General features: G+C 44.0%; 1 protein-coding gene across 7 annotated transcripts in view; it reads left to right on the top strand.

Annotated features, from left to right (window-relative positions):
- The window catches only part of LYST (lysosomal trafficking regulator), a 346,449-nt gene that overhangs the window by 71,071 nt on the left and 252,473 nt on the right, over nucleotides 1-22,905 (top strand). For 6 of the 7 annotated variants that reach the window (XM_085887393.1, XM_085887392.1, XM_085887391.1 and 3 more), the window contains 6 exons: nucleotides 7,416-7,506; nucleotides 8,768-10,985; nucleotides 12,940-13,156; nucleotides 15,323-16,234; nucleotides 16,835-17,017; nucleotides 19,141-19,324. In XM_085887393.1, coding sequence (XP_085743519.1) covers nucleotides 7,416-7,506; nucleotides 8,768-10,985; nucleotides 12,940-13,156; nucleotides 15,323-16,234; nucleotides 16,835-17,017; nucleotides 19,141-19,324 — 3,805 coding nt within the window. Of the gene's footprint in view, nucleotides 1-7,415; nucleotides 7,507-8,767; nucleotides 10,986-12,939; nucleotides 13,157-15,322; nucleotides 16,235-16,834; nucleotides 17,018-19,140; nucleotides 19,325-22,905 lie in introns of those variants that run through there. The other variant, XM_085887396.1, reaches the window with a different exon arrangement.

Here is a 22,905-nt window from a genome sequence, read left to right as displayed (position 1 = left end):
GATTTTTTTATCAACCGTTGTCACAACAGGAACCCAACTGGTTCACAGGTCGTCTCGTTTCCAATAAAAAGCAGTCATTTTTGACAGGCTTATAATAGTATTTGCATATTGCATCGTTGACATGGCTGTTTGATTTATTTTTGAGGCCCAAAGGTCAATTCAAGGTTGGGATTTCTAAAATCGTCATTTAGCTCCCATTGACTTCAAATTTGAATAATAATTGCACGTTGCATCATCTACATATTAATACTGAAGGACCAATTTTGTGCTCCTAGCGGTCCCGTCACGTTTTTCTCGGTACTGTGACCTGGACTGAAAGAAACTTCGTACCTGTAAGAGTGCATCGCATATAGTGGCAACAGTCAACCTTCAACTCTGACGCATCTATTCTATATATTAATACTGAAGGACCAATTTTGTGCTCCTCCTCCAGGTCGTGTCACGTTTTTCTCGGTACTGTGACCTGAGAAGTTTTGACACGGTGTTTGTACGTCAAAGTAGACACGTGCACAAATCAAGGGACTTCTTCACAAGGAGTAGTGTACACTAAAAATGTCGTGTACAGGACGTTTTGTAGGCCTAATTAGGTAACGCCATGGAGTACATCGACTGTGATCCGGCTCTTACAAGAGCCGCCACTGGTTCTCATATTGGGCTCATGGAACGGAATCCGCCTGTGACGGGGTTTCGGCTAGTTTTAATGGTTATTCTTTTATTTTTGATGTCGTCTTCAGGTCAACTTTATGAAATATATTTTCATCTGAAAGATAATCAATTTTCATCCGATTAACCCGGTATTTGATTGAGATCGTCATTTTTTATCTCAATGAAATGGATAATTTGATGTGAACCCATGGCAACTTTTTTGCGGTGGGGGGGGGGGTGAGGAGGAGGAGGAGGATTTTGCAAGTATCGTACGAAGCACAATGTGTATCTTTGTCTGTATGTCTGTGAACAAGATATCTCACAAAGTTATTGACAGATTTGGTGGACAGGTTGTGTGAATGACGAGGGATAAATGATTAGATTTTGGTGAAGATCTACATACGGATATGACAAAAAAAATTTTTTTTTGAAAGTGATTCTTCACCATTGAGAAATGTGGCCAAAAATGATAAATGACATGATATCTTTAAGAAAGTTGTGGATGGATTATTACAAAACTTGGTGGAGGAGTTGGTTAGATGACAGATCTGGCCTCTCAGGGGGACACAACATGTAAACTGTTCAGTCTGGCAGAGATATGCTCTCTACCGAGTGCCGTTCTCGTTTTCACTTTTTCATTTTTTATTTTAATTGTTTGCCTTGTTATATCTTGGTTCTCTCAACACATTTTTCACATTGACTTTCACTCCTGTAGTACTGTACAGGGCAGCATGAAATGAAACTGTTTTGTTTAAAATTATGTTGATGGAGAAGCAATTGCAGCAGTCTAATGAGTCAGCTTACAGCCGGCCAAGCTCTGCACACAAGTTCCGTATCCCGCATATAGCTTGTCTAACTACTTTTTTTTTTTTTTTTACCTCCGCCACTGAAGGTGGAAGGTGATGTTTTCACCCCTGTCTGTTTGTGTGCAGGATATCTCAAAAAGTTGTGGACGGATCCGGCTCAGAGAATTTTTAAGTGATTCTTCACCATTGAGAGATCGAGCCAAAAATGATATCGAGCAAAATATTTCAAAAGTTATGGATGCTTTCGGATGAAACTTGGACAGGTTGAGTAGTTGACAAGAATAACTGGTTAGATTTTGGTTAAGATCTGGATGCAGATTTGGCCTATCGGTGGGATACAAAAGGTAAACTACTCAGCCTGGCGGAAGTACGCACTCTGCCGAGTGCTGTTCTAGTTTCTTATGAAATTGTCATCATGCGTGACAGGAAGGTCATTTGCCTCTGACCCATATGGTGCGACCAAAAAACATTGTTTCGCGAGAATGCATTCTCCTTGCCACGAGGTCACTCGTAAGCAGAGTATCTGTTTGAAGAGTAAAATTAATTATATCTGATTAAGGCCACCAGTGGAAGTGGACTTTCTGAGGCTGTTGTTGTTTATGAAATCTTGAGATGGGTGTGCTGTTGCATTCTCCGCTCTGTGATTCTCACAATTTCGCTGAAATTGAAAAGCGATTGCAGACTTGTGACAAAACGTCACTGACACGCGACAAGCAAACTCCTGTCTGGCCAAACATGCTAAACAGACATCACTAATCTGTGTCTGAAAATGTGAGCGGGTCACATTTATATTGCAATACGCATGATGTAGGCATCCTCGTGTTGGTGTCCACCTTTCCCCCCTTCACCTCACTGTGTGGGTCTGTTGATTATGCCAGCATTTTCCAGTGTATTTAAACATTTTCCAGTGCATATATGCCTGGTGTTGGAAAAATGCTGAGGGTGGTGGGCTTTGGATCCGAGAATCCAGCTGTTGAATTAATACCAGGTGGGGTTGACTCTGCCTGTCATCCTTCCGAGGTCAGCAAAATGAGTGCCAGCATGCTGGTACACTGTGTCGGAGTGGCGACCCGTCCAGGATTGTGCTCAATAGCCAAGGAGACCACTTCGGCAGCACCAACGCTCTGCACAGAGTATGGTCCCAATGGATGGATATATCCACAAGTGAATTTGGCAATGAGGGGTTTTGAGGTTTGTCAGGTTTTACGGTATATTTCATTTGAAGAGGACCAACACATTGATCTGCACACCAAAAACAAGCATTATGTCAGTGGAGCCTGTTCCGTTTCTTCAAACCTTGAAAAATGAAATCACAAGCTGGTCTAACACTTGGCATATGTCTTTTGATCCTGACAAATCCCGCACTCTCACTTTCTCTCTCCGAAAGGACCGTCCGGCAAACACTCCTTTCTACTTTCTTAACAATCCTCTTGATGAACTTCAGTCATTCAAACTCCTGGGTCTCACTTTCAGCCGTGATCTTACTTGGGCAAACCACATTTCAAAGTTGGCCTCCAAAGCCAGCTGCCAACTGGGCATCCTCCGTCATACGAAGCTCATCCTTGGCACACCTGAACTCCTATCCACCTACAAGTCCTTCATCTGCAGCTTGATGGTGCACCGTTCTCCCCTCTGGGCTGACTCTCCTGCCTCCCATATTTTTTCTCAGTTTGACACCCTGGAAACCAAGGCCTTCAAGATCATTGGAATCTCCCGTGTTAAAGCTGAGTGTACGGATTATCACTTCACCGTCACAGACAGGTTGGTGGTCTGTCTCTTCTCCCGCCTCCCTTCTGATCTTGCACCTTTTGTTATTTCCATGCTTTGCCCCCACCCACATTTCTGTAGGGCTCACATGGTCCACCATCAATCCACTTCTAGTGAAATTTTCTAAATCCAGGATCAGTGGATCACAAATCCCCCCCCCCCACCTGTGGAATCAACTTACACATCATCTTCAATCTCATTCTTCCCTCCAGGTCTTCAAGACAGCTGTTCACCACCTTCTCAGATTGTCAACAATCCAAAAACCATGATTTTTTCCACTCTCGTTTAAGCCCTCCAAATCTCTCTTCCAATTTTCCAGTTTTCTCTTCTTGTAGTTTCCTTATGTGTCCATCTTGTCCACCCCATGTTTGTGTGTTTCACACCCTGTGTCCGTCTGTTAAGCCCTGATCCGTTCAGTGTCCAAGCTCTTCCCCAAACCTCGACTATGTATACAAAAAAAACAAAAACCAAAGTTAAGTTTTTATCAGGACATGACATGACCGTTTGAAATGAGTGCAAATTGTCAACGAAGCCTGTCTACAAATTATCTAACATTTTTACATCGGTAGAAAAATACCCCTACCAGGGTCACTTGTCGCCGATCGAGCCGTTATGGGTGGACTTTGCAACCACAGACACGCCTCCCTCCGATGTGCCAAGCATGTTCAATCGGTTTTTACATCTGCAGAGTGCACAGGCCTGTCCATGCAAGTGATAAGTGATCCTGAAATGCAGTTTTGACAAGATTAAGCTTTGACCTTGCTGTGTGGCCAGAGGGATGACTACGGGTGCAATGACATCATCCCTGTATCTGGCAACAGTCATAGCAACCCTCCCAATGATAACAGGATGGGTTCTCTGGCCGACTTGAATGTCAGCCCATTCCATGAAGGTGCCCCTACCAAACCGATCGTGCTGTCTGATGGCACGAAACTAGTAAATGGCTCTCTACCTTGTCTCCAGACTCGAACACATCCATCAAGGTAGATTGTCGAATCACCTGGGAAAAGAACATGCCACCTAAAATGTTAATATACCTTCTTTCAGACTTGACCAATATTTATTCGTTTGTCGTGCAGCTCAGTCGAGTGATGTAGTTGGCCTGTCTTAAATAATGCATTCCGAGTTTGTGAAAACCATGTTCATGCTGCAACCTGCTCCACTAAGCATGTCTTTATTCGTGTCTCATGGATATTTGTAATTGCGTCATGCATGACATTTGGAACCCTTGCCTGCCCCCACTGTTCTCATCCCCATGCCTCCTCCCCATCCCTCCAGAGAAATTGAGTCGATACACTGATCGGTTGGATTAATAGGGTGTTGTTGTAGCACAGGCATGATGTGTCAAATGGCCTCCTCCTGCATGACTGTTCCTTTTATTGCCTGTACTACATCGTGTTGCTTTTGAAGCGTTACTCTGTGGACTTCATATTTGACTCGAGCAATGTTCTCGTCCGAATATCTCATTAGTATGTAGCAACACAGTTGTGTTTTTTTTTTTTTTTTGGTTTGATTATAGAATTCCTGTGAGAGGTCTCGTTGACCCGAAGTAAGAGCAGCAAAGTAAGAGGCCAAGTCCAGCCTGGCTGACAGTTTGGTAAATAACAATGTTTATACCCTTTGCTGTTTGAATTTTAATTGGCACCACTGTGTGACGGTCATTTATCACCGTGCGGTACGGTTCAGCCAAGCAGCGAGCAGGTGTGAAATGACGTCGTCTGCATCACCATCGGCTGGCACCCATATTGGTCGGCACAAAGCAGCAAGTGACTGTGAACCTGTGTTGAAGTAAACCGGTTGCCCGATCTTCCAAACTTGCGGACAGTTGAGCTGCGCTGCTCTGGTGGCGCGTCTCTCATCCGTGGCCAATTGTTCGTGCAGGACGCGACTTTTGATAAGGTGATTTAGGCGACCGTTCTCTACCTGTTTAGTCTCGAGCTATGCACACTCACGTCCGTGTGCTTTGCGCTGTCTAGCCTGAGTTTGAATCCCGACCCTGGTATTTTGCATGTCGGAAGAGGCATCAATGTGGGCGCCGTCCATCGGAAGAACGTTGATTTGGAGGACCTGTCTGTCAGCACTGGTCATTGTTGGACATTATAGATCCAATCAAATAGAGGCTCTTCTGTCGGATCACTCACCAGGTCTTTCTTAGCAATGTGGTCTGTCCAGAGATTGAGCCATTTGCCATTTGTGTTGAACCCCACATTACTCGAAGCATTTGCAGAGCTCCAGAAAGGTTTGCATGACTTGAATCACATATTTGGTGGATTCTGTAGGTCGTTATGGGTTCAATGGACAAATATCCAGTTGGAGTCTTTCTTTAAGAGTATGCGCGTTATCGCTGGCACCGAGAGCGAATTCCAAAATTCCTGCATCTTCAATCAGCCGCCATGCCTGGCCATTCGGTTCATGAAAGACTTGGGCCAAAAACGTCGAGCCCACAATGTGGTGGGAATAAATAGGGCCGTAGTAATCATTGTAGTATCGGCAGTATCTTGTATTTGGAGGTTATGGTTGCAGCTTATTGGGCTTGAAGCGTTTTCTCTTATCTTGTCCTTGAAATCTGTTGCTCTTTACTTCAGTGAAGCAGTTGTTAACAGATGTAATGTGAAATGTTTTTGTTTTTGTCATTACACGGAACGGCGGTTTGGCTAAGCATTTAACTCGGTGTGGCGTCGTGCCGTATGTCAAACGGTTGAGATTACAAAGTTATCGTGTCACTTTCGATACACGTCAATCATTCACTGCAGTGTGATGTTGTGAGTTCTTCCTGATAACACGAACAACTAAGACCACGGTGTTGCCTATTTAAACTTTGATTTGTTGTTGTCATACATGTAAATAATACCGTTCGGTTTGCTGTCTTCTCTCACCACTTTGTGCATCATCACCAAACATTGTCAGACCTGCTAACACCATTTAAATTTACTGACAACCCCTCCTTTTATTCCGTTCGGCTCGCTCAAAAGTAGACTTTTGTCAGAGTTCGTCGTGCTGCATGACGACACGGCATTCCGGCGAGCTGTGCTTCAAGCTTAACCGTGTCGTGGCGTTGTTGTTGCCCTGTGTGCACGAAAGGAATATCAGGGTTAAGCAATTGGTTCACTTCTGTCTGTCTGTCATTCTGTCTGCAGACATCAGTTTACGATGAAAGAACAACTTGATTTGATTGGAATGTTATATTTTGAACACTTCGGAAAACGAACCTGTCGTCTCGCAGTACTGTACCTTGGCTCTGAATTTGTCCACTTGCATGGAGAGGAGTGAGATGGGCCAAATTTTTTTTTTTCCACTCTGCTCCTTGTCTGGCAGTCAAACAAAATTGAAAATCATTCCAAACAGGAAACTTACTGTATTTCAGGATGTCATGAAGGGCACTCGGTGGAGCGCATACCTCCGCCACGTAACGCCTGATCCAAGAGAACATATCGGGCACAACACATTTTTCAAATATCATTCTACATATCGTTTTTGGACCCATCTCTCAGTGGTGAAGAATCACTTCGTAAATTAAATAATTCTCTTATGCAGATCCTGATTCGGATATTCACCAAAGTCAAATCAATTAGTCTTTGCGACACACCCAACCTGTCCACCAAGTTTCATCCGAATCCGTCCACAACTTTTTGAGATATCGTGCTATATATTCGTTTAGCCCTGTCTCTCAATGGTGAGGAATCGCTTTAAAACTTAGAGTAGTTGGATCCGTATCCGGATCTTCACCAAAATACAATTGGTTCGTCCTTGTCACGCGTCAGTCCTGTCCACAAACCTGTCCGCAAAATTCCATCCGGATCCGTCCACAACTTTTTGAGATATCCTGCACACAAACAAACACACAGTAAAGGCTGAAAACATAACCTCCTTCACCTTCGGTGGTGGAGGTAATAACTAATGTGACGTGTTCGAAGTGGTGATTTAATAGCCGCTGCGTTTTGAAATCAAGTTGTTCCTCGATCATATACTGACGTTTTTAGACAGACAGCCGGATCGACGGACATGAACCAATTTAATTATTAATTCCTGTGGACATTTTCAAATTTTACTCTTTGGCCAATTGTTGATTTATCTGAGCCGCACAGTCATTCTCCCCCCCCCCTCCATTTATCTCATTTGTGAAGGTCAGTTCGCGATTCATTCGTTGTAACGGCTCTTATTGCTTCCCGACTTACCCCCTGTTTTGGGAACGTGCAGGAGATCACCTGCAGAGAAGATTTGCTCAACCTGCTGCTGTCGTTGTTGCCCTTACTCTGGAAGATACCTGTCGAAGAAGCATCGTCCCACGGTAAGCCGTGCGGGCGTCCATTTCTTTGGTCATTTCATTTAATGTCGTGCTCCAAGCGAAAATAAATATTGACTTCAAAGGCTGCCACTTGGGTTCTTGTTTTGTTTTTCCTCTTTGTACGGGAAGTTGACTGTCCACTTCCCATCGCGATAGGTGCACTGAATCTTTAGTAACTGTACACCTGGTCGTGGAGTTTCCCCTCTGCTCCACCTGAGTGAGATTTCTTTTGTTCCTGTCCAGAGTATATCTTGTTTAAAGCATTAGGTTTGCTGCTTACATTATGACACTTTCAAAAGAGCAATCGCACGTGTGTCCACTGCTTGCTCGGTTTCCGCTTCGCATGAAAAGCAGACGAGAAGAAGAGAGTGCCTTGGTTTTGACGCATCGTCGATGTTTGAGACTGGGACATTTTGCTGTCACTTTAGTTTTGTTGCATGTTTTTTTTATTCCTCACTTGCAAACGACATCTATTTTCGCTCCTGCATGTGTTTACGGACTCTTAAGGATTATTTCCTCCATCCTCACAATGGCATACTTATCTCATGATTCACTTGCCTTGTGTTCTGCCTGTGGCTAATCCAATACTTCAGGCTCCCAGTTGATGTGGTTTCTCAACATGTGATGGAATGCTCGTCTCGTGATTCACTTGCCTCGTGATCTGCTGGTGGCTCATCCAATCCTCCTGGCTCCCGCATAACGTGGTTTCTCGATGAATTGGATGCGGCATTTCCTGAAAGTTCTCGCACTTGCTCAGCGAGGTTTGCGAGAAACCACCAGAGGGAAATGAATCTGGTTTTGCCGATGGAAGGAATTTTCTCATTGTGTACACGTGTGCTGCTGATGCTGGTGGTGTTGTGAATCGGCTGTTGTGATGTCTGAGAGTGTGCTTTGGATTGTTTGTTTAAGGTCGGTACGTCTGTTTTGAATATTTGCATTTCCCACATTCATTGAGGTGGAAGGGGTGTTGAGGGGGAGGTGTGGGGGCCATGGCCGGGGGGGGGGCTGAAGCACACAGCACTGCCAGCCTTTTTGTGAGATGGCAGTGCAAGTGCTTTGTGGGATTATTCTATACATTGAAGAATGCTCTACTTGTCTGATTTCAATCTCTTTTTATTTATTTATTTATTTATTTATTTGAACCAATAAATCTCTCTTCTGGGTATGTAACTGATATGAACATATGGTATCAGAAATACTTTCCATGATAATGAACAATGTTGGATATGTTGAAACGCTTAAATATTTTGTTTTGTTGTTCCAGATTTCATTTTGCCATCCCTGAACGAGAGTTTGTTTGCTGCTGCAACGAATCGCCCCTCACCTTTGTCAAGCCATCTACCTGGTGGCCTGGCACGGAAAGCGGGTCTGTTGCCTTTGTCTCTGGGGCAGTCGTATCACGCACCTGGCAGGAAGGCACGGCGGCAGCGAAAAGGAGCAATTGGCCCTGGTATCACGAAGAAAAATTCAACAGATTCAGAACTGAGTTCTGGGGAATGTCCACCTCCCATTATGTCCACCTGCTGGAAGCGTCCCACATGCCCTCCCCCCTTAGCTGTGGCTTGGACTCTCACATCAGAGGACTTTAGCCCTCCAAAATCATCACAGGGTTTACTTGAAGAAGAAGGGTCAGTTGAGATTGGTACCTGGAACGTGAGTGACAGTGACACCTGCCAACCTTTTATTGAAAGGATACATTCTCCTGTTTGTGAGCTTGACAAGGTGAATGCAAACGAACCGCTAAACTCGTCTGGCTCACCTTTTGAGCTTTGCCGGGTGCTGTTGTCTCTTTTGAACAAGATGTGTAGTTCTTGTTATCTGGTGCATAGCGGTCAACGAGGCCAAGCTTTGACTGTAGGAATAATACCTTCATTGTTGCGGTTCTTGGGTGCTCTTGGTGAAGAAACTGGTGGTGCTTTCGCAGCTGGTTGGACTGGTGAGTCAGTATCTTTGATTCAGCGCATGTTGCTTCGGTGCATTTTGCGCATTTTAGTCGCCACTGTAGGCTCGTCGCTTTCAGATCACGATGAAAGCAATATGGAGGTTTTGCAAACTGCAGCCTCTGACCTATTGAAAGCTGCAAAGACGACTCAACTTGAGCTGAAACGGGTAAACCGGCTGCCTGCTTCTCCATTTTCACCAAAACCAAAATGTACTGAGGAGGAAGCCTTGCGAACTAAACAGGTGGAAATTGACACCGGGACCAGGGTGGCGGCGACTGGTCATCATGAGGCCTTCCTTGGACCCGAGTTGCTACATGGCACATTACAAATTACCTTAAGTGCTGTGTGTGCTTCAGGCTCAAACCCGTTCTTCCTGTCTCAGACGATGGAATTCTTGAGGGAGTTTGTTAGTGGCCATGGATTCAAGCTGTACCATGAAGCTTTGTTAAGCTTGGAGAAGCTCCTTCCCTTTGGGCAAACATTACCACAGGTTTGTCAAACACCTGTGTTGAGAGATGCTCGCTTTTACATACGGGTGCTCATTGCAGATGTTACGGCTATAATTGTAGCCGTGAAAAAGTCTCGAATTAATCGAGCTTGTCCTTCTCCTTTGTATGGTGCTAATGCTCACCGTAAAAGACACCATCATCGACTGAGACAGTCCACAAGTCCAGTGCATGAGCACCACCACAGTGACCTCAGTGGACAACCAGCCTTTAGCTGTGGTTTGCAATCCAATCATTCACCAAATCCTTTTGATTTGGAAAGCTTCAACAGTAACAGAATATTGCTGGGTGTTGGAGAAGATTATGATGATGATGATGATGATGATGATGATGATGCTAATGATGCTGTTAGTCGTGAGCATTGTTGTGTTGCTTTATTTGCTGCTCGATGTCTTTCTGTGGCTTCCATGGCAACCAGCCTTGAAGTAGCAGGCCGCGTGTTGGTGGCAGTGCACAAAGCGGGCATTTGCTGCTGTTTGGACCCTCGAGAAGTTGTGAGGCCTGTGTTTCAATGCATTTCTGGTCCTGTGGGTACCTCCGGTGGCCGGGCCTTTCAGCAATATTCCCTTGCTGTACTGGCGCATTTGATGCTTGATCAGCTAGGGGGGCATGCGTCGGGACTTGAGACCGAGACCAAACTCCACGTGGGACAGCAGTGTACTTTTTGTTCTCCTGAATATGCTTCAAGTTCCTCCGACCTCAAAGATGTAGAGCAGGTTCGTCGACGTTGGGAGATACTTGAAAACTACACTGGGCTAGTTCTAGGTGATGCTGGACCTCTGACGGCTCTGCTTGTTGTACGCCACGCTTCTTATTTAGCCCGAAATGGGTGTGGCGAGCTGCGTCGGCAAGTCTTCGTACATGTTATGGCACCGTTGCTTCGACATGGTTCCGAAACAGCTTGTCAACTTGTCCCAATTCCATCAGAGGATCAGTGTATATGCGCACAAACCTCTGGGTTTCTCCAGCGAATTTCTACTCCTGGGCTTCTCTGCTCCTGTCTCGACACCTTGCGGGTCCTCCTGCATGATAGGTACTGATTCCAGTTTTGAGTGCCTATAGGAGGTTGTCTGGCCTCCATTTCCTTCCACAAAGTACCAGCATAATATTCCTACTTCCCAGTATGCCAGATAGCTGAATCGCAGACTCTCTGCCACCGGAGTGTAGAGGCACCATAGCATAATGTTTGTTATTTTCCAAAATATATTGTATTTTGAGGGAAAAAGGGGTAGGATTATTGCAATGAACAACTGATGAGAAAACAAAAATGAAATGTATTAGAAAATGCTGTTGTGTCACTCCACTGACTTATTTTGGTCATACATAATATAATCGATGCTCATGGAAGAGCTTGAGAAAAGTGCAAGGAAACAAGATGGAAAGGGGAGACATCAACAGTGGAGTATAAGTGAGAATGAGATCAAGGGGGGGGGGGGAGAAGGACACATAGGGGTGGAGTAGTTGCACACAAGTTGAATGAAACACCAACATGAGGAAAGGGAAGATGGGAATGAAACAAAAAAGGAACAAAGCAACTGACAGCTACCAAAAGAAAAGGGGTGAGGAAGAGGGGAAGAAAATTACAATAATCACAAAAAAAGGAGTTTTTGGGAATGGGATCATTTGGGGTAGCAGAAATTATGAGTATGTATGGGGGATGACCTGAGGTCATGATGAAATGTCTTTAAGCCCTAGAGAAAAGAATGGGACTGAACAGACTGGAAGTTGGTTCCACAGGCAAGAAAAAAAAGAGAAACAAATGAGTGAGCCTAGATTTTGGTAGCTTCCCATGAGGAGGGTTAGTGGCAGACCCTGTGTGCCCTATGGAAACCTGGACAGAGCTAAGAGGGCAGAGGGTGCAACATCAAAAAGGAGGTGGTAGAATACAGAGGCCATCAACCTGTCTCAGGCCTAGATGCTCAGCTTAATTGCATGAGATCCCAATTATTTTGAGGGCCTTGCTTTTGATTGCATCGAGAAGGTAAAGGTGTGGCAGGGTGTTCGACCAAAGAGGAGAGCAGTACTCTATGGAGTTGCAAATTAAGGCTGTTACGGTTAGGGTTAGGAATTGAGGTTTTCAATTTGTCAAAAGTTCAGATTGTCCAAGGAAAGGCCTTGCATGGTGAAGGATACCCAGTTGGTAACTGGCTTTGGAGTCTATCTTGGAAATATGGTCTTCCGAAAAAGATCATGGCTGATGGTGAGGCCCAAATTTTTGAGTCTTCAAAAAATTACAAATTTGTTTGGAAAGTTTGTCAGAAATTTTCTTAAGTTTGGAAATCTGGGAGAGTTTGCCAGATGGTCTTTTCAGAGAGAGAAGGTCAGTGTGTGGGATTTGTCATGGTTGAAAGACGTATTCCAAGTGATAGACTAGATCTTGATTCTATCAAGGTCTACAGAGAGGGAAGGGGCTGCTATCTACCTGTCTGAAGGATGAGAGATGATACTCAGAGGGTGGAATCATTAGCAAAGACATAGGCAGGATTTTCTAGTGAATCAGAAAGATCATCGATGAAGATGAGGAATGAGACTGGGCCCAAGACAAGGCCTTGGCACACTTCAGCCTTGACATTGAGAGGATCCCATGAAGTAAGAGCGAGAGGCTGACTATGGGAGTGGATGAAGTCCGTGATCCATGAGATGAGGTGGCTTTGGATGCCATAAGCAGAGAGTTTGGAGATCAAGGTGGGACGACAGACGACTGAATCAAATGTTCGAGATGTGTCCAGAGAGACTGCCCGATGTCATGTCTGAGATTGAGGGCTTCCATCCATTGTTAGGAGAGTAGAAGCAGCATGTCCAGGGTGTCGAGAATTCTGTTGCTCCGCCGTATTTTGCTACCTCCTGATAGCTGATAACTTATACAGCATGCACCTCAGAAGTATGTTTTGATCCTGTTGTTTCATGAGTGAATTTGAGTTTAGCGTGCAAGTTGTTCAAATTGTGAAGATGTAAAATGAGGTAAATTGGTGTCTTCCTGTGTGCAGTTCTCTTTTAGATCTGCTGTTGGCCAGCAATGGCTTGTCGCAGTTGGTGAATCTGCTTTCGATGGAGGCCGTGCGTCCCGTATTGCTTGTCCTCTTCCAGGCACTTCTGTTGATCTTGGAGAAACAACCACAGCCTGGAACAGAACAGGATGGCAACCATTGTTCTGATGTCCCTGATGTCTCCCCTCCAATGCCACACCACACACAGCCTGCGGAGGTAAATCAGCCATCCTGTGCTAATGATGGGAATATATCATGTCATTTACAAGGATAATTGTTGGCACAATTGCAGAAATAAAGGGATATATTCATGAGTTGCTGAAGGAGCTTGTTTTGATGTGTCATTAGGTTTGACATTTTGTGGTTATCATTGTAATTGGTTGAAGGCTGTTGAAGACAAAGGTGAGTTTGCATGGAGGGTGAGCAGGTAATAAGTTTTCTACCTGTTATTACGTTGATGTTTTGACACCCTGCAGGTTGTAAAGATTTATGATCTTCATCACGTGGACGTTTCTGGTTTTATAAACTTTCATGTTCTAATATGACATGGAAAGTGTGGGGGTGAGGGTGGCTGATCCAAAGCTAGAATGTGTTAAGAGAACCTTGGTCCATGTGTTTCAGTGGCTTAGATTTATACCTATATTAGGGACTTGTAATGGATAAGTCATATGTAATATTGTTGCGGGGCCGGACGTCGGCCGCGAGCACGACCGCGAGATGGAGCTGCAGAGTCGGCTCGACCGATCGCCTGGAATTCAGATCATACTTCTTCGGAAAAGTCCGAAGAGTACGGGTCCCTTTCGGACCATGAAGGGTCAATATTTCCACCACGTGGTACAGGGTTATTCGCCAATTTTCAAAATACCGAGAGACCACGTGGCGATCTACCGAGTCTTCACACCCTCGACGGCACCCGTACGGAACGAGCCGCTTAGCGTACTCAAACTGTGTGTGACCCGAGCGGACGGTCACCAAAGTCCCGTCGGTCCAAATGTCCCCTTTACAGCTGTAACCGCTTTTACTATTTCTCCAACACGCAGCAAGCTCAGCCAATGAAGGAATGGACATGAACGAGCTGAAACATTGAACAAATGGGGTTTATTTATACAATAATGGGGGGGGGGACTAGGGAAGCACGTAAAGGCAGAGCTAAACCGAATATAAGAAATGCAAGTATATACAGCAAAGGCACTTAACAGTTTACTACTTAAAGACGGGGCCCCAGACACACGCCCTAAAGCCCTAAAGCCCTAAAGTTTGAGTGACTTAACCTCTTCATGTGGTTTGTTTAGGAAGTACTTTAGTACTCATTTCACTGCTCTCGGGAAGGATGCCGGGCTGAGTCAACCCCACCTGGTGTTATTTCAGTGGCTAACAGGACTCAAACTCAGGATCCTCAGACCCAAAGTCAGCCACCCTTTGGGTGGATGTTAAGCTCGGTGTCTTGTCTGTTAACGTTAGTTGGTGGATGTTAAAAAAATCCCGCAGTGTCCTCTGTGAAGACTGTGAGTTGTCGTTGGCACACTGAGCTAATTGCAAATTCCTGCCACGTTTAGTCAAATGTTAGGCCTGTCAAACTGGTTCATGAAAGACTTGAGCTTAAATCTTTCCTTTGCCAACCCCACAAAAAGGTGTGAATAGTTGGGGTAATAAATGTAGTGGTAGTGCTGTGCTTACATGCCAGAGTATGTCATATTCCCCATCGGTTGCTCAAAAAGACTCAAGTCTGTTGATTTGCGTGAAAATGTGAGATGAAGTCGTACGAGCATGCTGTGGAATGTAGATAAACATTTCTCGTAGTTATATTCTCTGCTTCATTCATTGTGGGAAAAACATTTATTTAAGATGCAAGGTGGTGTATTATTAAGGGTAGCTCGAAAGACTCAAGGCTTGCATGAAGAACTAGTCTTCCTGGTGAAGGTGAGTTGATCTTTGTTGGTGGACAGGTGGAACAATGGATGGAATCGACAGAACGTTAATCTAGGTATGGTAACTACTGTGGGAAGGAGAAGCTCACGTTTTGGCAAACCTCAATTAACGTCTTCTTGTTTTTATCCCAAACAATTAAGGTTATTTTGGGTGCAGAAACACTTTTATGAATTATTTTCCATTTGTTTACTTTTCCGTTTCAAAATTTATTTTTGGACTTTCCTTACCTCACAACCCCCCCCCCCCCCGTCCCACGCACGCACACACACACCACTCCCACTTGTCCCAGTCTGACCCTTATTTGGTGATTTTGAAGGGCCATGACCTGTGTGCTTTGACATTGTGACCTTGGAGTAATGTCATGCCCTCACTAATGGTGTCTTTCATTATATTTACTCCGTGGATCTCTGGAAATAAGCAGTAGCAGTGATGAATGTATTTTTGTTCTCCACAGTGTGACCTGGCAACTCGGCGACGGCATATCCGAATTGGCTGCCAGCAACCTGGACGACAAAAACCATATTTTGAACGGAAGTGGTGGCGAAGTGATCAACATCATGCTGCTGTTGATTGCTTTCTCAAAGTTGCTGTTGGCAGCATTACAGTGAAACGTTCCTGCGACTACAAGACAACCGTAACACCCGACTCTGAAGACACATCTGGTTATGATAGCACCGCGGCTAGTCAGGGTTGCGACTTGTACAACTGCAGTGCACTGATGTCTCCCATTGATGTAGCTCTTCCGTCATGTGAGACCAGTATGCGATTTGCATCTGATCTCTGGGGAACAAGTTCAAGGCTGTCGAGGACCAGTGCGGCCTTCTGTTGCCATTCCCTTCAATCTGGTGCCTTCCACATTTGCCGTCAGGCATTGTCACTGGCTATGGCAAGCTTTTGGCGATTACCACCTCGGATGGCCTCAAAGCCTTGTGGTGTTGATGCCAGAACATTGTTAAAGTCGTTGAATGAACAGCACATCACAAACGCATCCTCAGATCTTTCGAGCACAGAGTGTCTTCTCTCCGACAAACCGATCAGCCCTACCAGCCCATCAAAACTAGCTGTTGACTTAATGACGAGTGAGCCGGATTCATGCTCACGCTGTGAATCGACGAGAAACGACCAGAGGCCAATGACAAATGAGACGCCTGAAGCATTCGTTGACACAAGGTGCTGCAGCGTGAAACGATCTCCGACCCCATCGGATGTAGTCACAAGCTCTGTGGGCGTAGCAGGGGGTTTTGTATGCGAGACTGCAAAGTCCGAGGGCTTTACTTTGGCCACTGTAAACCTACTTCAAAACCTACTAGCAATATGCCTACAGAGTAGTGCAGTTGCATTCCATGAAGACACTGCAATAGAGCAGGTAAGCCTGTCCAGCATTTACTTTCCCCAAATGATTCTACTTCATTTTGTTTTTTTAAGGCAGCATTGTATCTTTGTGCTTCGAAAATAAACAAACAACGATTAATATAATCGAGTGAACCGTTGACTAGGTGATGATAATTCTTCCACTTGCTTTTCAAATTTGCGTCCTGTAGATCAGCTGGTTTGGAGTTCTCGTCTGAGTACTTGGCTCATAATAATACCACAATTCCAGGCTTAAATCATAAACGCTTTATTGATTTTATTTTATTGTATTTAAAAATATATATTTGGTGTAAAAAGTCATGGTTTGTTGAGGAGCTACATAACAGAGCAGAACAGACAGAACACAGCAGAAAGTTGGGGTACATAACACCAGCAGGGTAGAAGGACACAGCACAGGGACATTTGGAGTAAAAATGGATGGGTGGAAGATTGGGTGGAGTGGAGGGGGGGAGGTTGTGGGGTGGGGTGGGCACAGGGTCCAAGTTCAAACACAGCAGGAATATCCCTCGCCCTCTCCATCTTAAACCTGTAAGGACACTCTCTCGTTGGTGGTTTTGAAGAGTAGACAACAATGTTACCCTTTCACCGAGTGCAGGTTTCTCAAGGCACCCAGCCAGTATGCTCTGTGCCTGAGCTACTGAAGGATGTACAACGCCAACTTACGGAAAGCCATGTGCTTTCCACGTCCATCGCTTGGCCCTTGTATGAAGCTCTCCTGGCAGTGGCCTTTCCTGAAGACTTAACCAATCACGATTGGTGGGGTGGAAATTACAGAGAGGTATATCCTACTAAACTACACAATTTGCTGTCTGTCTGTCTGTCGTCTTTATAGCAGCAATGCATTTGGTTGTTACTTATCCAATCTCAACCAAACTTGACTGGATGACTAAGGGTCACATGATGGAGGCTGCAGCAACTTTATCCCCCTCCCCAAGGAGGTTTTCTGCCTTTGGTGAAATCCACGTTAAGGTGTATCGATAGCTTCTGGTGGTGTTTTTCCAAGACCGCTTCAAATAATAAGAGTAATGACAGCACTAATGATTGATAATAGCCTGATATTAGTTATTATAAAACTATTTAATCTAATAATATTCCCTCTCCCCAAGAGGTTTTTCTTCTTTGGACAAACGCTGTGTTAGCATGTGTATATATAGTGTTTTGTGGGACACCCCCCCCCCCCAGAAGTAAAAAAAAAATTACAAACCACAAATATGTTTGATTACACATCAATACTGCTGTTTGTTCTGCGAGTCACGACTGCTGTTTAACACGAAACTGAAAGAGAGGAATCCCGACGTTCTTAAGGCATTTTATGCTTATCGTGTCTCCCACAGACTAATAGACCCGAGTCTTGATCTACTGTAATCTATATACCCCAGCAGAGAGGACAATAACATGACCCTTCCTTCTGCTCCCATAGGGAGCGGTTGTACTAGTCTGTGAAATGGGCACCTGACTGTGTTGTACCTCATTGTTGTTTTGAAATTTGATCATCATTGAGACCTTTCCATCATCAGGTAAAGTCCCACTTTTTTTTCTTTTCTTTTGGTGGACGGACATTGTTTTCACCCCTCTCTGTCTGTCTGTCTTTCTGTCTGTCTGTCTGTCTGTGAACACGATATCTGAAAAAGTTGTGGACGGATTTGGCTGACAAGGACAAATTGTTTCGATTTTGGTGAAGATCCGAATCCGGATCTGGATACAAATTTTTTTTTTTTTAATTTTGTAAGTGATTCTTCACCATTGTGAGAATGGGCGTGAGCGTGTTATAGCGTTATAGCGTGTTAAGTTGTGGATGAGTTGGGTCGGTGACAAGAACAAGGTGATTCGATTTTGGTTCAGATCCGGATGTCGATCCGGCTTATCAGTGGGATGCAAAACAAACTGTTCAGCCTGGCGGATTGCCTATACACCGCCCAAATAAAGGTATGTGTCAGAAGAACGTGTTGCATGCTTGGAGCAAGACTACTTGTAGGACAGGTAATCTGCCGCTGTTGATGCAGCGTCTTTTACACCACCTCTTTAACACGTTACATTAGTTCTTCATGCTTGTTTGTGTCCTTCATGATGTCTTTAAAAACAATACATTTCCTGTTTGGAATGATTTTCAATTTCGTTTGATTGCAAGATAGACAGAGTAGCAAAATTATCTCACTCTCTGCTCATGTACAATCGGGACAAATTCAGAGCCAAAGTACTGTTGGAGCCCGCTATTTGCGAACCCCACATATTCGTGGTTGATTAAATGCGACCTGCTTCTCCATTCACGGCCCTGTGCTTCACGGATTTGTGGGTTTTTTTTAATGTGTTTACACGGGTGTATTCGTGGTTTTTCACTGGATTTTTTTTATTTTATTTTCCCTTATGAATAATCAACCGCCGGGAACCTATCCCTCTTTTTTTCCCCACTGAAAAAATGCCCAGACATTTGTGGATTCGCCATGTGTGGCATTTTCCAGGAATGTATCCCCCACGAATAGCAGGGTCCGACAGGCTAAACTACAGGTTGATTCCCCGATTCATGTTCAAAATATAACAATCAATTGAAATTAAATTGTTCCTTGATTCTAAACTGACGTTTGTGGATGGATGGAAAGACGGAGTGCACAGATTGCTTCAGCCTGCTTTTCGCTTTGCATGCGTGGGGTAACAATGAGGGGGCACGAACAGGATACAACAGGTGAGGAGTTAAAATGGAATTGCTTCAATGACTGAACAGCCAGACTGAAATGTAGAGAAAGTGTGGGTATCGTGTCCATGATCAGTATCCATATGTATCCTGGAATGACCGCAGAAGAGAAAGAATGCACCCATATGATCAAAGCCCTGTTCGTTATTCTACGTATTTGATTCGTGCAGGTATTTCGATTTTCGGGACGTGCCATGTCTTTGTGTTTACAGGATGACGAGGCTGATCTGGCCTTGCTCCAGGAGTGGGACAAAAAGTGGCACGACGATGTGGATGAAGATGATGCACCAATTGAAGTCATTGGGCAGAAGAGTTCTCTCACCCAGTCCTGCGATGGTGGCGAGGAAGGTTATGAAGCTGATAGTGAAAGCAATCCGGAGGAGACACCTGCAGATGGTCAGTTTCATACTCTGCCATGATATTTTAAAATAGAATAGGTCTTTCATTTTGTGTAGCAGAGAGCATATGTTATGTTTAAGGAACAACAGGCACACACGCACACAAACACACGCATTAGTGCTTGGCCGATATCGGCAATTTTTCAGTATTCAGCAGGTTGGAGTCATTGTGATTACCGACTACAATACTTGCTGTATACAACTCAGAAACCTTGAGTTGCTTTCACCGAAAAACAACGTTGTATTTATATAGACGTTTCAGGGATATGTTCACAAACATTAATCTTCATCAACAGCTGCGTGTAATGGGTGGAAAAAAAATATTTGGCTCCGTAATTTAGAAAACACGTTAATCCGGCAAATGGCTCGGAAATTGGGTGATATTTCACAACGACTTTCTCTGGATGTCGGGGCGCGAGCCACTCGCTCTGGATGGGGGGGCGCGAGCCACTCGCTCTGGATGCGGGGGCGCGAGCCACTCGCTCTGGATGACGGGGCGCAGCAAAGGAGTCCGCACGGAGTGATCGATTCGCTCAGAATGACGTCAGACGCTCAGAATCGACTATAGAATGCTCGACAAGTGGCTTCAGCACTGAAGCAAGCACTCCAATGAAATGGTTGATCAGGAATGGCTGGCCAGGCTGTGGCTGCATACCGTATATTTAATGTAGAACAACTTGGAGACATCGCAAAGTTTAATCGCCCTTGAAATATACATTTGAGAAAATCCGTCATGTCGCCAGCTTGTCTGTGCACGCGTCACATGGTACATCGCTCGCGATCCATGCAAATGTTATAACTTCATTTTGAAACGTCCGTTTTTCACCAGATTTGCTTTAATTCCATGTGTAGCACCTCGTGAAATCTCCGAAAATATGGCAGACGTTGTGGATCAGCAGTCCCTCTCAGGACTGGGGAATGTAATGCATTAAATCATATCCGCTCAATGAAGCTGGTTAATTTTGGCACATTCTTAAATCATTTGTTTCCTCAATATATTTCTCCAAACAGTAGAAAAAGATAAGTTTAATGCTTTGGAAATTTCGCATTTTTGTGTATGTATATATGGAGAAGGAGGAACCATAGCCTTGCTTGCTTAAAGTAAGTAGGTATATCAGCTTAGTTCTGAGACTCGTTATTTATTTAAATTATATGGATTTCATGCCAACTTTCGACACTTATTTGGTCCAGACGATATCCGATCCTCAAAACCAAAATGAAATTTTGATATACTTTAATTCGTCCGTGAGAGTAGATCTTGGAATTTTTTTTAAATCAAATAATGCATTAAATCACTCCAAACTCCTAAGTTGAAAGCTATTGTACTTATATTATGGGTAATTCCATGGGAAAAGTTACCTGGTGGCTATTTTTTGAAAGTACATTTTTCATTAAACCTTGTATACCATATGACAGATCATGAATTGAAATCGTTGATTTTTTGCAATATTAGCTTCATCAAGCAGTGTCTGTATACATTGTGGTAGCATCTCCGGACGTTTATTAATAAACGTCCGGAGATGTTACATCCATTATGCTCAGTTGTTGCATCCGTTACATTACATTTGCCATAGTACTGCCTACTCGGTATCATTAATTCCTCAAATAAATACTGAGAATACAATGACGTACCTATACCAGATTTAGTCTTCTGTCGTAGAACACTTCACAGAAATTTGTGAGCAAAACGATCATGTTGCTAAAGCGGGTATTTTGACGGTTACGTCCGTTACGAAAATTCATCATACCGTAGCACTCAGGCAAAAATTCTTAATGTCATATAATTACCATTTCCTGGCACCTTTGTGTTCACTGCACAAAATAAACTAATACATTTTGTACGATAACCTTGTTCTTCATGAAATATTTTTGAGAACTGCCAATAAGGTCTGTCTGAATGTTACATCCGTTACGGTGGAATTACCCTTATCGAACGCCTGTTCACCATAGCTACAAATCGCTGTATGCATCGCTTTTGTAAGTGAGGAAAGTGGAAAAAAAAATACCAGACTTTATCATTAAGAAATCGTTGTGGCCTGTTCTAAGTCAGTGCATGGTTGAGCAGGCCAAACAACATGGCGGTTTCAGACTCCTGCGAGGTTACCCAGGAGACGCCTCAAGACCCCAAAAGGCGAGGTGGCCGAGGATACGCCTGATAAAGGATATAATTAAATAACGCTGTTAATTATCTTCAAAAGGGATGTTTTACATAACCCAAACACCCAATTTTCACTCATGCACTTCCTTGGAGTTCTCTAAGTATGCATGTAAAGTTTCAGGCCATGAGGTTTCATGGTTTTGGAGTTTTGGAGGAGATACACATACACATAGACATACACAGACATACATAGATATACAGACATACACATAGACATGCACATAGACATGCACATAGACATACACATAGACATACACATAGACATACACATAGACATACACATAGACATACACATAGACATACACATAGACATACACATAGACATACACATAGACATACACATAGACATACACATAGACATACACATAGACATACACATAGACATACACATAGACATACACATAGACATACACATAGACATACACATAGACATACACATAGACATACACATAGACATACACATACACATACACATACACATACACACACACCAGGTTGTTCATTCTTCTTCTCTATTTCTTGCATCATGACTGCATTTCCATAGGACCCCTCCACCCCCATCAGTTTCAGCAAATGGAACACCTTTAATGTCATCATCAGTCATTGTTTGAAATCAGCACTTGGTTGGGGGATTAGCATAAGTTCTCGCAGTGGTACAGTGGTTCCACTGATGCAATGCCACTCGTAGGATCGAGCAAGAACTTGCAATTTATTCAGGGTACCAGCAATAGCTCGTCTATTTTTCATGAAGGACACCATGGGATGTTTAACGTCCACCAACTATTGCTAGTAGATGGGACACCCAGCTTGATGTCAAACGAAGGGACAGCATACACATTGAATCACTTTGCATGTGAAACAAGGATGACAGTTTATAGTTACTAGAAGCACCCGCTCCCTACGGGAGCCGTCAAAGGGGTCATGTTATTATATTTATGCCTATTTTACTCCAAGGGGTCCCGGGATTACACACCCAAAAAATGGTTGCGATCAGATCAGCGGTACCTGGGAACAGACAGACAGACAGACGGTGAATTATCGTAAGATAATTCGAACCCAGGCTGGAGAACTCAGAGGCGAGTGTGAGTACCTCTCGGCCAGGGGTCAGTAACTCAAAGAAAAGGAGCCATTTTTTTCAAATATGGTCAAAAACACGATGTCTTCAAGAGCCGCAATGCATGTAACCCCTATTTCATTGATTGAATATGAGGACGGAGAGACACATACATTGATTTGTAACACAATAAATGTTTACTGATGTTCAAAAACTTTTTACATATTCTATTTCCCCACACTTTGCACATTGGTGTTACCACTCTCTTCCTGGCAATTTTATTCTCAAACCTTCTCTTTCTCTTTCTCTTTCCCTTTCTCTTTCTGTCTACAAGCTTATCTACTCCACCATCTCCTTCAATACTATC

Source organism: Eptatretus burgeri, chromosome 7 (assembly GCF_056783735.1).
Source record: "Eptatretus burgeri isolate ZD-2024b chromosome 7, Ebu_testis_v1, whole genome shotgun sequence".
Lineage (NCBI taxonomy): Eukaryota > Metazoa > Chordata > Myxini > Myxiniformes > Myxinidae > Eptatretus > Eptatretus burgeri.
Note: the sequence above shows the minus strand (reverse complement) of the source record. Positions and strands in the feature narration are given on the sequence as shown.